This window comes from Salmo salar, chromosome ssa22 (genome assembly GCF_905237065.1).
Source record: "Salmo salar chromosome ssa22, Ssal_v3.1, whole genome shotgun sequence".
In the NCBI taxonomy this organism is placed as follows: Eukaryota; Metazoa; Chordata; class Actinopteri; order Salmoniformes; family Salmonidae; genus Salmo; species Salmo salar.
The window spans coordinates 50,290,178-50,303,383 of record NC_059463.1 but is presented as its reverse complement, the minus strand read 5'-3'; the positions used below and the strand labels follow the sequence as shown (position 1 = coordinate 50,303,383).

General features: G+C 39.8%; 1 protein-coding gene across 4 annotated transcripts in view; it reads right to left on the bottom strand.

Moving 5' to 3' along the window:
- Positions 1 to 2,012: 2,012 nt before the first annotated feature.
- Positions 2,013 to 13,206, bottom strand: part of rtf2 (replication termination factor 2) — a 61,720-nt gene continuing 50,526 nt past the window's right edge. For all 4 annotated transcript variants that reach the window (XM_014168125.2, XM_014168127.2, XM_014168126.2 and 1 more), the window contains 2 exons: positions 3,402 to 3,479; positions 2,013 to 3,030 (listed from right to left, as the gene is read on the bottom strand). In XM_014168125.2, coding sequence (XP_014023600.1) covers positions 2,819 to 3,030; positions 3,402 to 3,479 — 290 coding nt within the window. In that variant the 3' untranslated portion in view covers positions 2,013 to 2,818. The remainder of the gene's footprint in view (positions 3,031 to 3,401; positions 3,480 to 13,206) is intronic.

The following is a 13,206-nucleotide window of genomic DNA, read 5'->3' as shown; positions in this document are numbered from 1 at the left end:
TGTAATGACCAAGGTGTATGGCAAATGTAGGCCTCTCTCTTCTGCAGGGCTTTAACCTCCGAAGTCGTGAGCACCCGAGTATTTCAATAGATCAACGTTATAGGGTCTATTATCATAATTATTGGTTTAATAATAATAATTAATTGAAATGGTATATTTAGCAATAGTAAAGCCACTGTCAATGGCCGCGCAGTAGCCTAGTACAAACGACCACAAGGTCCTAAAAACCTGTAACCTACAATTAATGTAACGTGCTGACTTATTAGGTCGAAAGATAGACAAGTAATAGTCATAATCATTTAAAATAAAAAGCAAAACATGCATTTGCTTACCCGCCAGTCTGATTCGAGCCTCTCGAGTAAAGACATCTGTGAGGATCGCGGTATAATTCCAGTGGAGAGGCTATGAAAGAGGGAATTCGCAAGTCTATATTGCTGACTACACCTGGTTCTCTTGGAATGCGCATGCGCCCTGCATGGTAACGCACCTGAGTGAAACCCTATGCACATTCCTGTGATAGGCCCACTCTAAGGTTGTTCGACTTTCCTACAGATCTCTGCAATTACATTGCAGTTGAATCTACACATTCGAGGGTGGCCTAAACGACGCTTATGGAAGTGTATCTTCATAGAATAAACGCATTTAAACCATCAGAGGAGCTTCTGAATAGCCAATAGGCTTATTTATTTTAGTTTCTTTCCATTTAAATTAACTACAGTTACATTTTCTTTTCCAGTGTGTTTTGTGGATTCCTTAGGCCTAAAATACTAGACACTCAATTGATCCAGTCTCATATAAACGTTAAACGTATTTTAGCCAATCGTAAACTTGTGTAGGGTAGACCTAATTAATAACACAATACAGAAAGGTCGCTGGTTGGAATCCCCTCGCCGACTAGGTGAGAAATCTGTCGATGTGCCCATGAGTAATATACTTATTAACCCTAATTGCTCGTAAATCGCTCTGGATAAGAGAGTCTGCGAAATGACTAAAATGTCAAACGTACAGAGATTCAAATATGTATCCTGAAATAGTCGCAACTCCAAAGCCTAGTGCCAGAGGATAACCAAAACGCTTTATTGCAAAGGATAGCTTGCAGCGAAATACCGATAATTGCCGCCTACAACATCAAGAAAGTTGCATTGATGCGTTCCAAGTTTCATTCAACGAACGACTGAAGGCTTATAAGGCTAGCCTTTACATCCACTGTGACAATGTAATGACTTAGGTGAATAAATGCATGGTCGCTCTATTTTATTTGATCCATCTTTAAGGAATACATGAAGATGCGTATGAACATACAGTATCTGTAAAAAAAACGGAATAATGAACAAAACATTTACAAGATAGAAATGACAAGGGCAAAGACTATCTAATTTATTTACTTGAATGGGAAACAGAATTTCCCCAATGTGACTTTTTCAAGAGGTCATAGGTGGCATTTGCACAATTGTTGGCAAAAAGAGCTGATATGATTGGTCAAAAGACCAATTAGTGAAAAAAAAATATCAGAATTGGTCTACCTGCGTAAACGCAGCTGCATATCCTAAATTAGTTGACTCTAGCCACCTGCAGAGTAGAATTCCAGAGGTCTGTCTGCTCAACACTAAGTAGATTCTAAAGGCAAAGTTAAACCTCTGCTGCCATCTTGTGGCTTGACTCAATTATTAAAGCCAAGCACATCTTTTTCTGTGCTATCAATGTTTCCTTCACACCTTTGTGTGACCCTAAAATACATATTTGCACTCCATTTTGGTTACATTTCACACTTTCATGGTGTGTCCTAGAATAAGAAATAATATAATATTAATTTAATATGAATTGAAATATAAAGCAAACGCTTTAACCCCAACACAAACCTGAAAACACAGAAGAACATGAGACACGGCAGTAATTTGGGGATATCACTAAAATACCAGCAGAAGGGAACAAATTAATTGTTTCATTCGACTTAATGCACCTTAACTTGTACACAGTACTATATGTTGTCCTATAATAAAAAGGAATACCCATTTTTAAGGAAAAAATACTTTATTTTGACATTGTTTGGGTTGAGGGTTGAACAAACATGCGTGGGAAAAGTATTTAAAAGGTATCCGTTTAAATAAAAATCAAATATGAACATTAAAATGTTTATATCAATCTATATTTGGATTGCTGACAAGTTATTTGGAGGAAATGTCAATATTGAGTATAAACAGTGTTTACTTACATAAGCAATAAGATTTTATGAATAAACACTCACTATTCCACTTTCTTTAAACTAAGTCCTTGTAATATAATTTCAAAACATTTTTATCATATATTGCATAGCAAACCATAATCTAAAGATGAATCATAGTGATCCACATCTATAAAAAACAACTAGATAGATAGCCTAGATAAGACCAACATATAATACAGCCAATTCATAGAAAAAGGAAAAGGAGAATTAGTAACCCTAACCTATAGCACATGTATTGATTCACCAAGGATACCTACAAGAAAAAGTAATCTGTCAAATGAAGTAACACTTTATTAAAATGACAGCACCATAAGGGCTCCATCACCTACGTACAACACATTCATAAGCAGTAGCAAGTTGATATTCCCTTTGTCACAGAAATGTGCACTTATACTGCATATTTCAACTTGCCGTTGTTGACATAAGCATTTATGAAACGGTCATGTGCTCATGAATGCATTAAGTATAGATTATAAATAAAAAAAATGTTTTAGGTACCCTTCAAATAAAGGGTTACCTCAAATTGTTTCTCACTGCAAATACACAGCATCACCTGGCTGTGTGTGCTGCCTGCCATGACCACTGGGGGGTCATTTAGAAGTGGTAGGGGGTGTGGGTAACCCAGTTGGACGTCTGGGCTTTGGTGCGCTTGGCTGAACTGTGGCTGGTGAAGAGAGATTTGTAGGTCTCCGACTTCTCTTCCATGGACTGGATGGACCTCTTGCTCCCGGATTCCGCCAAGCTTCCGGATGCTGCCAAGGGTTTGACCACCTTGGAGGTGCTGGAAGAACCAGAGGGTCCAGGGACTGCTCGGGTGAGAAGACAAAATGACCTATCATGACCCCTATTGTGTAGCATAAAATAGAATACTTTGCCACTTTTGTGAAAAACAGAAATTGGTCTCCTGTCTATCACAATGCCTTCAAATGAGCACGCACACACAGGGATCCGGTCCAGGATGGGGAACACTTTAGGGGTTATGTGCCTTGCTCAAGGGCACAGTGACAGTTTTAGGGCTAAGACATCATGCTGCTGAGTTATGAACTGTAAGGGGAGTATAGTGTCGGAAAGGCAATAAAAATGAGTGCAAGCTACACATTATGGTGCACTGCATTGAATGATTGTTTGTTCAACGTGTTAATATCTCTTCCTAGTTAAATAATCCACAAATAAACACCTGGCTGGCTGCGGTCTTCGCCATTTTCTGTTGAAGTTTTGCCCTCTGCAAAAACGGTTTCGGTGGAGTCTGGATTTTCTACATAGGAACAAAACAGGTGAATGTGAACAAGAAATACATAAAAAGTTTGAACAACCTTTAACATCAATCATTATCTGTAAAGTCCCTCAATCGAGCAGTGAATTTGAAGCACAGATTCAACCACAAAGACCTTTCAATGCCCTGTTGGGCCTACCTCTCAAGGGAGAACAGATCCTAGTGCCTTGTTCATTTGTTGTGATGTACGGTTTGATGTTGTGATGTACGGTTTGATGTTGTGATGTACGGTTTGATGTTGTGATGTATGGTTTGTGTGAATCGTATCGACAACCGCTTTACAAAGTCATAAAATGAAGATAAGATCAAGCTAAGTTAAGACCAAGTTAATTTATAACTAATGTTTAATGTATTCAAAGCATTTGGGAATTTCCATGAATAGCTACACTTCCTTTACAGTGAACAAACACGTTTTGGGTAAAAAAAATGTATGCTGTACGATTTCCATAAACAAAGCCCTTGATAATATCATATGTTAAATCAATTGTGTTTAAATAATTTGAAAATGGTTTGATGTCAAAGTGGAAGTTGAATACCATAACAGCCTCTTCCTAATTTCCATTTGTTGGACCATGTTCTCTTAAATTGAGAACATAGACAATGTAACAATATTCCATGGTGGTGCAAATGTTTAGGCCTTGTTACAGTTTTGACTTAAATCAGCTTGAAAAGCTATGGCAAGATTTGAAAACTGTTTTAACCTGTTATGGCTAGGGGGCAGTATTTTCACGGCTGGATAAAAAACGTACCCGATTTAATCTGGTTACTACTCCTGCCCAGTAACTAGAATGTGCATATAATTATTGGCTTTGGATAGAAAACACTCCAAAGTTTCTAAAACTGTTTGAATGGTGTCTGTGAGTATAACAGAACTCAAATGGCAGGTCAAAACCTGAGAGATTCCTTTACAGGAAGTGGCCTGTCTGACCATTTCTTGAACTTCTTTGCCATCTCATTCAATTACAAAGGATCTCTGCTCTAACGTGACACTTCCTACGTCTTCCATAGGCTCTCAGAGCCCGGGAAAAAACAGAATGTCGTCATCCCAGCCCCAGGCTGAAACACATTATCGCCTTTCTCAAGTGGCCGATCAAGGGACTGTGGGCTTAGGCGCGTGCCCTGGCCGCCCCCGTCTTTGTGATTTTTCCTCTGTTTGCCGAAAAGGAGATTCCCGGTCGGAATATTATCGCTTTTTAACGAGATAAATTGCATAAAAATTGATTTTAAACAGCGGTTGACATGCTTCGAAGTACGGTAATGGAATATTTAGAATTTTTTTGTCACGAATTGCGCCATGCGCGCGACCCTGATATACCATTTCGGATAGTTTCTGGAACGCACGAACAAAACGCCGCTATTCGGATATAACGATGGATTATTTGGGACCAAACCAACATTTGTTATTGAAGTAGCAGTCCTGGGAGTGCATTCTGACGAAGACAACAAAGGTAATAACATTTTTGTAATAGTAAATCTGATTTTGGTGAAGGCTAAACTTGCCGGGTGTCTAAATAGCTAGCCCGTGATGGCTGGGCTATGTACTTAGAATATTGCAAAATGTGCTTTCACCAAAAAGCTATTTTAAAATCGGACATATCGAGTGCATAGAGGAGTTCTGTATCTATAATTCTTAAAATAATTGTTATGCTTTTTGTGAACGTTTATCGTGAGTAATTTAGTAAATTGTTAGTAAATTCCCCGGAAGTTTGCGGGGGGGGGGTATGCTAGTTCTGAAGGTCACATGCTAATGTAAAAAGCTGTTTTTTGATATAAATATGAACTTGATTGAACAAAACATGCATGTATTGTATAACAATGTCCTAGGTGTGTCATCTGATGAAGATCATCAAAAGGTTAGTGCTGCATTTAGCTGTCTTCTGGGTTTTTGTGACATTATATGCTAGCTTGAAAAATGGGTGTCTGATTATTTCTGGCTGGGTACTTTGCTGACATAATCTAATGTTTTGCTTTCGCTGTAAAGCCTTTTTGAAATCGGACAGTGTGGTTAGATAAAGGAGTCTTGTCTTTAAAATGCTGTGAAATAGTCATATGTTTGAAAAATTGAAGTTTTTGTATTTTTAAGGAATTTGTAATTCACGCCACGCCTATCATTGGATATTGGAGCAGGTGTTCCGCTAGCGGAACGTCTAGATGTAAGAGGTTAAACAATGGTCAACAACCAACCTGACAGAGATTGAAGAATATTAAAAAGAATAATGGGCGTACTATTGTACAATCCAGTGTGCAAAGCTCTTAGAAACATACCCCAAAAGACTCACAGCTGTAATTGCTGCCAAAGGTGTATTGTCCCAGGGGGTTAATACTTATGGGGTATTGTTTGTAGGCCAGAGACACAAAATGTCAATTTAATCCATTTTGAATTCAGGCTGTAACAAAACATTTTGGGAAAAAGTCAAGGGATGTGAATAGTTACAGCTGAAGTCAGAAGTTTACATACACCTTAGCCAAATACATTTAAACTCAGTTTTTCACAATTCCTGACATTTAAATCACAGTAAAAATTCCGTGTCTTAGGATCACAACTTTAATTTAAGAATGTGAAATTTCTGAATAAAAGTAGAGAGTGATTTACTTCAGATTTTATTTCTTTCATCACATTCCCAGTGGGTCAGAAGTTTACATACACTCAATTAGTATTTGGTAGCATTGCCTTTAAATTGTTTAACTTGGGTCAAACGTTCGGGTAGTCTTCCACAAGCTTCCCACAATAAGTTGGGTGAATTTTGGCCCATTCCTCCTGAAAGAGCTGGTGTAACTGAGTGAGGTTTGTAGACCTCCTTGCTCGCACACACTTTTTTCAGTTCTGCCCACAAATCTTCCATGGGATTGAGGTCAGGGCTTTGTGATGGCCACTCCAATACCTTGACTTTGTTGTCCTTAATCCATTTTGCCACAACTTTGGAAGTATGCATTGTCCATTTGGAAGACCCATTTGTGACCAAGCTTTAACTTCCTGACTGATGTCTTGAGATGTTGCTTCAATATATCCACAAAATTTTCATGATGCCATCTATTTTGTGAAGTGCACCAGTCCCTCCTGCAGCAAAGCACCCCCACAACATGATGCTGCCACCCCCGTGCTTCACAGTTGGGATGGTGTTCTTCGGCTTGCAAGCGTCCCCCTTTTTCCTCCAAAAATAACGATGGTCATTATGGCCAAACATTTCTATTTTTGTTTCATCAGACCAGAGGACATTTCTCAAAAAAGTACAATCTTTGTACCCATGTGCAGTTGCAAAATGTAGTCTGGCTTTTTAAATCGCGGTTTTGGAGCAGTGGCTTCTTCCTTGTTGAGCGGCCTTTCAGGTTATGTCAATATAGGACTCGTTTCACTGTGGATATATACTTTTGTACCTGTTTCCTCCAGCATCTTCACAAGGTCCTTTGCTGTTGTTCTGGGATTGATTTGCACTTTTCTCACCAAAGTACGTTCATCTCTAGGAGACAGAACGCGTGTCCTTCCTGAGCGGTATGACGGCTGCGTGGTCCCATGGTATTTATACTTGCGTACTATTGTTTGTACAGATGAACGTGGTACCTTCAGGCATTTGGAAAGTGCTCCCAAGGATGAACCAGACTTGTGGAGGTCTACAATCATTTTTTTCTGAGGTCTTGGCTGATTTCTTGTGATTTTCCCATGATGCCAAGCAAAGAGGCACTGAGTTTGAAGTTAGGCCTTGAAATACATCCACAGGTACTCCTCCAATTGACTCAAATGATGTCAATCAGCCTATCAGAAGCTTCTAAAGCCATGACATCATGTTATGGAATTTTCCAAGCTGTTTAAAGGCACAGTCAACTTAGTGTATGTAAACTTCTGACCCACTGGAATTGTGATAGTGAATTATAAGTGAAATAATCTGTCTGTAAACAATTGTTGGAAAAATTACTTGTGTCATGCACAAAATAGATGTCCTAACCGACTAGCCAAAACTATTGTTTGGGATTGGTTGAAAAACGAGTTTTAACGATTCCAACCTAAGTGTATGTAAAATTCCGACTTCACCTGTACGTTCCCCAGCAAGAATAATGTCGCCCAAACAGAAAGGGAAACTAACAAAGAGTTACTGACAACAATCAAAACATAACAGGTGGTTTTAGGAGGGGTTCTGAAAGACAAGCATGGGTGTGTCCACTGACTAGCAACAAAAACTGGAACCTAAAAGACACCCACAACAAGCGCCCACTAAATTTGCAGAAGAAGAGGCAATCAAAAGAAAAACCTACACAAAACTTAACAGGAAGCAGACCAAAAAGTGGAGCAAAATTTAAACAGGGAAGATCAGATAAAGGATTGTTTGTCTAGAAATCAAAATAGGCATCGCCACATCTATTAAGACAACTGAAGCACTGGTCCAGCCACTTTTATTTAATATAACTAGGCAAGTCAGTTAAAACCTCTCTTGGGCAGGTGGGACGCTAGCGTCCCACCCACGGTTCACACTATTCAACAGCCAGTGAAAAATCAGAGCACCAAATTCAGAACCACAAAATGCCATAATTCAAAGTTCTCAAACAAAGGACTATTTTACACCATTTTAAACGTACACGTCTCCTTAATGTAACCACATTGTCCGATTTAAAAAAGGCTTTATGGCGAAAGCATAAAGTTAGATTATGTTAGGACAGTTCCAACACAAGAAAAAGCACACAGCCATTTTCCTAGCAAGGACAGGCGTCACAAAAACCAGAAAACCAGCTAAAATTATGCACTAACCTTTGACGATCTTCATCAGATGACACTCCTAGGACATCATGTTACACAATACATGCATTTTTTGTTCGATAAAGTTCATATTTATAGCCATAAACCCCATTTTACATTGGCGCGTGATGTATTTGTATTTGCCTCCAATACTCCTGGTGAATCAGCACAACAATTTACAAAAATACTCACCATTAACGTTGATAAAATATTAAACTGTTATTCAAAGAATTATAGATGAACATCTCCTTTATGCAAATGCTGTGACAGATTTCAAAAAAGCTTCACGAGGAAAGCACACTTTGCAATAATCTGAGTACTGCGCTCAGAAAAATACACTAGGCAATACAGATACCCGCCATTTTGGAGTAATCTAAAATCATAAATAGCATTAGAAATATTCACTTAACTTTGATGATCATCAGAAGGCACTTCCAGGAATCCCAGGTCCACAATAAATGTTGCTTTGTTCGATAAAGTCCATAATTTATGTCCAAATAGCTCCTTGTTGTTAGCGCGTTCAGTTAGCTACTCCAAGTGTAGGAAGCGCGCGGAAAATGTCACGACAAAAAGTAAAAAAAAGTTATATTTACGTTCGTTCAAACATGTCAAACGTTGTATAGCATCAATCTTTAGGGCCTTTATCACTTAGAACTTCAATAATATTCCAACCGGACGATTGCAGTGTCTTGAAAAACGTTTTGGAACACAGCTAACGCTCACGTGAACGCGCGCCAATGAACGCCAGTACCTTCCTGAGTCAACAACTTCCAACTTCCTCTGTTCGCTCTCTGTTCATCATAGACCTCTCAAACAACTTTCTAAAGACTGTTGACATCTAGTGGAAGCCTTAGGAAGTGCAAAATGAACCATAAGTCACTGTGCGTTCGATAGGCAATGACTTGAAAGGACTACAAGCACCAGAATTCTCACTTCCAGGTTCGATTTTTCTCAGGTTTTTGCCTGCCATATGAGTTCTGTTATACTCACAGACATCATTCAAACAGTTTAAGAAACTTCAGAGTGATTTCTATCCAAATCTACTAATAATATGCATATTCTAGTTCCTGCGCCCGAGTAGTAGGCCGTTTAATTTGGGTACGTTTTTCATCCGGCCGTGAAAATACTGCCCCCTACCCTAGAGAGGTTAAGAACAAATTCTTATTTACAATGGCGGCGTATTCCGGCCAAACCCGGACGACGCTGGGCCAATTGTGCGATGCCCTATAAGACTCCCAATCACGGCCAGATGTGATACAGCCTGGATTCGAACCAGGGACTGTAGTGACACCTCTTGCACTGAGATGCAGTGCCTTAGACCGCTGCCAATAGCACTTGGGCCAGCACAGGTGAAACACCTTCCTACTAACGAGATGGCACATGTCGTGAAACACATACTTACGAGGTGAAACCAATCGCTACGCCCTACGTGCTAAAGTCAAACCTCAAAACATAAATGGAAAAAACATAACTTGTTTTTCAGCAAACGCCTTGTTCACTCATCAAGTAGTGCATTGCTTAATCATTTTAGGCTAAAACAGGAAACCACAGAGAGAGAAAGAGAGCTGAGCAGGGAGTCTTGCCTCCCTCCAAGCCAGACCGCAGAAGAACCTGCTCAAAATATGACTGTCTGAACCAAATTCACACTTTTTGTGCAGTGGTGGATAATAAGGCGTATACTACTTTTTTTGTGCATATTCTCACTTCTTAATCCCCACTAATGCGAATCAAAGTAGTGTAGTGGAGGTATAAGCTGTATAAATTAATAAGGCTGATGGAAAAGATCATGCATGTTTATCGTAAAAATTGATTAAAAAATTTTTATTCACATTTTAAGCGCAGCAATATACACACGGCCTACGTGTGTGTAAGCCTACGCGCAAATGATCCAAAATGCAATTTATGGGAAAAAAAAGAGTTATACAATGCGCACTGCACATGTGACCGGTTTCATGGACAGATGGAAATATACATTACAAATGTACAAACGGGAGATCTAAAGATGCAACAACTATCATGGGTTTCTAATATGACTAGGATAATGCCTTTGGCTGCTAAACAATTAAATGTTTTAAAAATATTTCCAACAGATATTTCTATGGTCGGATTTTGGCTGGGTATGGAAAAATCCAGGTTTCAAACAATGAAGGAACAGGAAAAATAATGATGCTAATGATAGACCTAACTGTCTTCTGGTATATGGAAAGGCTTTCCCAAAAACCTAAATTTAACAAATTAGCCTTCCTGGCAGGATAATATCATGATTATTTGCATCAATCCAGTGGCCATTTGTTTTGCAAACTCCATCTAATGTGCAGTACAGAAACACCGGACAGTTTCAGCTTCCAGGAATTGTGTACAGATCCTTGCGACATGGGGCTGTGAATTATCATACTGAATCATGAGGTGATGGGAGCAGATGAATGGCACAGCAATGGGCCATTCAATGGGCCTCAGGATGAATGGCACAGCAACGCACCCCTCCCATGCCGTCCATGGGAGGGGTGCGTCACTTGAGTGGGTTGAGTCACTGACGTGGTCTTCCTGTCTGGGTTGGCGCCCCCCCCTTGGGTTGTGCCATGGCAGAGATCGTTGTGGGCTATACTCGGCCTTGTCTTAGGACGGTAAGTTGGTGGTTGGAGACATCCCTCTAGTGGTGTGGGGGCTGTGCTTTGGCAAAGTGGGTGGGGTTATATCCTGCCTGTTTGGCCCTGTCCGGGGGGTATCATCGGATGGGGCCACAGTGTCTTCTGATCCCTCCTGTCTCAGCCTCCAGTATTTATGCTGCAGTAGTTTATGTGTCGGGGGGCTAGGGTCAGTCTGTTACATCTGGAGTATTTCTCTTGTCTTATCCGGTGTCCTGTGTGTATTTAAATATGCTCTCTCTAATTCTCTCTTTCTGTCTTTCTCTCGGAGGACCTGAGCCCTAGGACCATGCCTCAGGACTACCTGGCATGATGACTCCTTGCTGTCCCCAGTCCACCTGGCCGTGCTGCTGCTCCAGTTTCAACTGTTCTGCCTGCGGGTATGGAACCCTGACCTGTTCACCGGACGTGCTTGTTGCACCCTCGACAACTACTATGATTATTATTATTTGACCATGCTGGTCATTTATGAACATTTTAACATCTTGACTATGTTCTGTTATAATATCCACCCTGCACAGCCAGAAGAGGACTGGCCACCCCTCATAGCCTGGTTCCTCTCTAGGTTTCTTCCTAGGTTTTTGGCCTTTCTAGGGAGTTTTTCCTAGGGAGTTTTTCCTAGCCACCGTGCTTCTTTCACATGCTTTGCTTGCTGTTTGGGGTTTTAGGCTGGGTTTCTGTACAGCACTTTGAGAATATCAGCTGATGTACGAAGGGCTATATAAAAAGACATTTGATTTGATTTGATTTGATCTTGTCAGTGTACATTTGCATTCAAATTTCCATAGAGAAAATTGTGTTCATTGTCCGTAGCTTATACCTGCCCATACAATAACCCCACTGCCATCCTGGGGCACCCTGTTCACAACGTTGACATCAGCAAACCGCTGGAGTAGGCTTATGGTAGAGAAATTAACATGAAATCCTCTGGCAACAGCTCTGGTGGACATTATTGCAGTCAACATGCCAATTGCACGCTCCATCAAAACTTAAGACATCTGTGGCATTGTGTTGTGTGACAAAACTGCATATTTGAGTGGTAATTAATTGTCCCCAGCACAAGGTGCACCTGTGTAATGATCATACTGTGTAATCAGCTTCTTTATATGCCACACCAGTCTCATGGATGGATTATCTTGGCAAAGATGAAATGCTCACTAACAGGGATATAAACAAATTTGTGCACAAAATTTGAGAGAAATAAGCTTTTATTTCAGCTCATGAAACATGGGACCAACACTTTTACATGTTGAGTTTATATTCAGTGTATGTCTATCTTAATTATTTTTGCACTGACCCCCTTGCTGGCTCTATGCACACTAACTAGACTCTGCCCACACACTCAAAACACACACACTTTACGTACACTGCAGCTACACTGATTATTATATATCCTGATTGCCTGGTCACTTTTACCCCTACCTACACATAGATACTGTTACTTTGACTACCCCGTACGGCTGTACATTGACTCAGTACTGGTACTCCTTGTATATAGCCTCATTAATAACTTTACATCCTTTTTTAATTAAAATGTTGTGTTACTTTTTAACTCTGCACTGTTGGGAATGGGTAAGCATTACACAGTAGTCTACACCTGTTGTATTCGGTGCAGGTGACCAATACAATTTGATTTGACTATGTCCACATGGCCCATTTGAGTTTTGTAGATTAATAAGATATGTATAAAACAAAAATAAGATATGTCCTCCACACTTCCTACAAGGAATGCACAATATATCGGTGAACATATCGGAATCGGACGATATTAGCTAAAAAGGCTAACATCGGTATCGGCCTCGATGTCTAGTTTAACGCCGATGTGAAAAACCGAAGTCAAAGCTGACATGCATACCTATATAACGTAGGTACATGACGTAATGACGCCACGTAAAATTTTGCGCTACACATGCAACACAGCATTCAAACCTAGCCCACAATGTCTGCTGTGTGGATTAGAGGTCGACCGATTATGATTTTTCAACGCCGATACCGATTATTGGAGGACCAAAAAAAAGCCGATACCGATTAATCTGCCAATTTTTTTATTTATTTGTAATTACGACAATACTGAATGAACACTTATTTTAACTTAATATAATGCCTCAAATAAATAATGAAACATGTTCAATTTGATTTAAATAATGCAAAACCAAAGTGTTGGAGAAGAAAGTAAAAGTGCAATATGTGCCATGTAAGAAAGCTAACGTTTAAGTGCCTTGCTCAGAACATGGGAACATATGAAAGCTGGTGGTTCCTTTTAACATGAGTCTTCAATATTCCCAGGTAAGAAGTTTTAGGTTGTAGTTATTATAGGAATTATAGGACTATTTCTCTC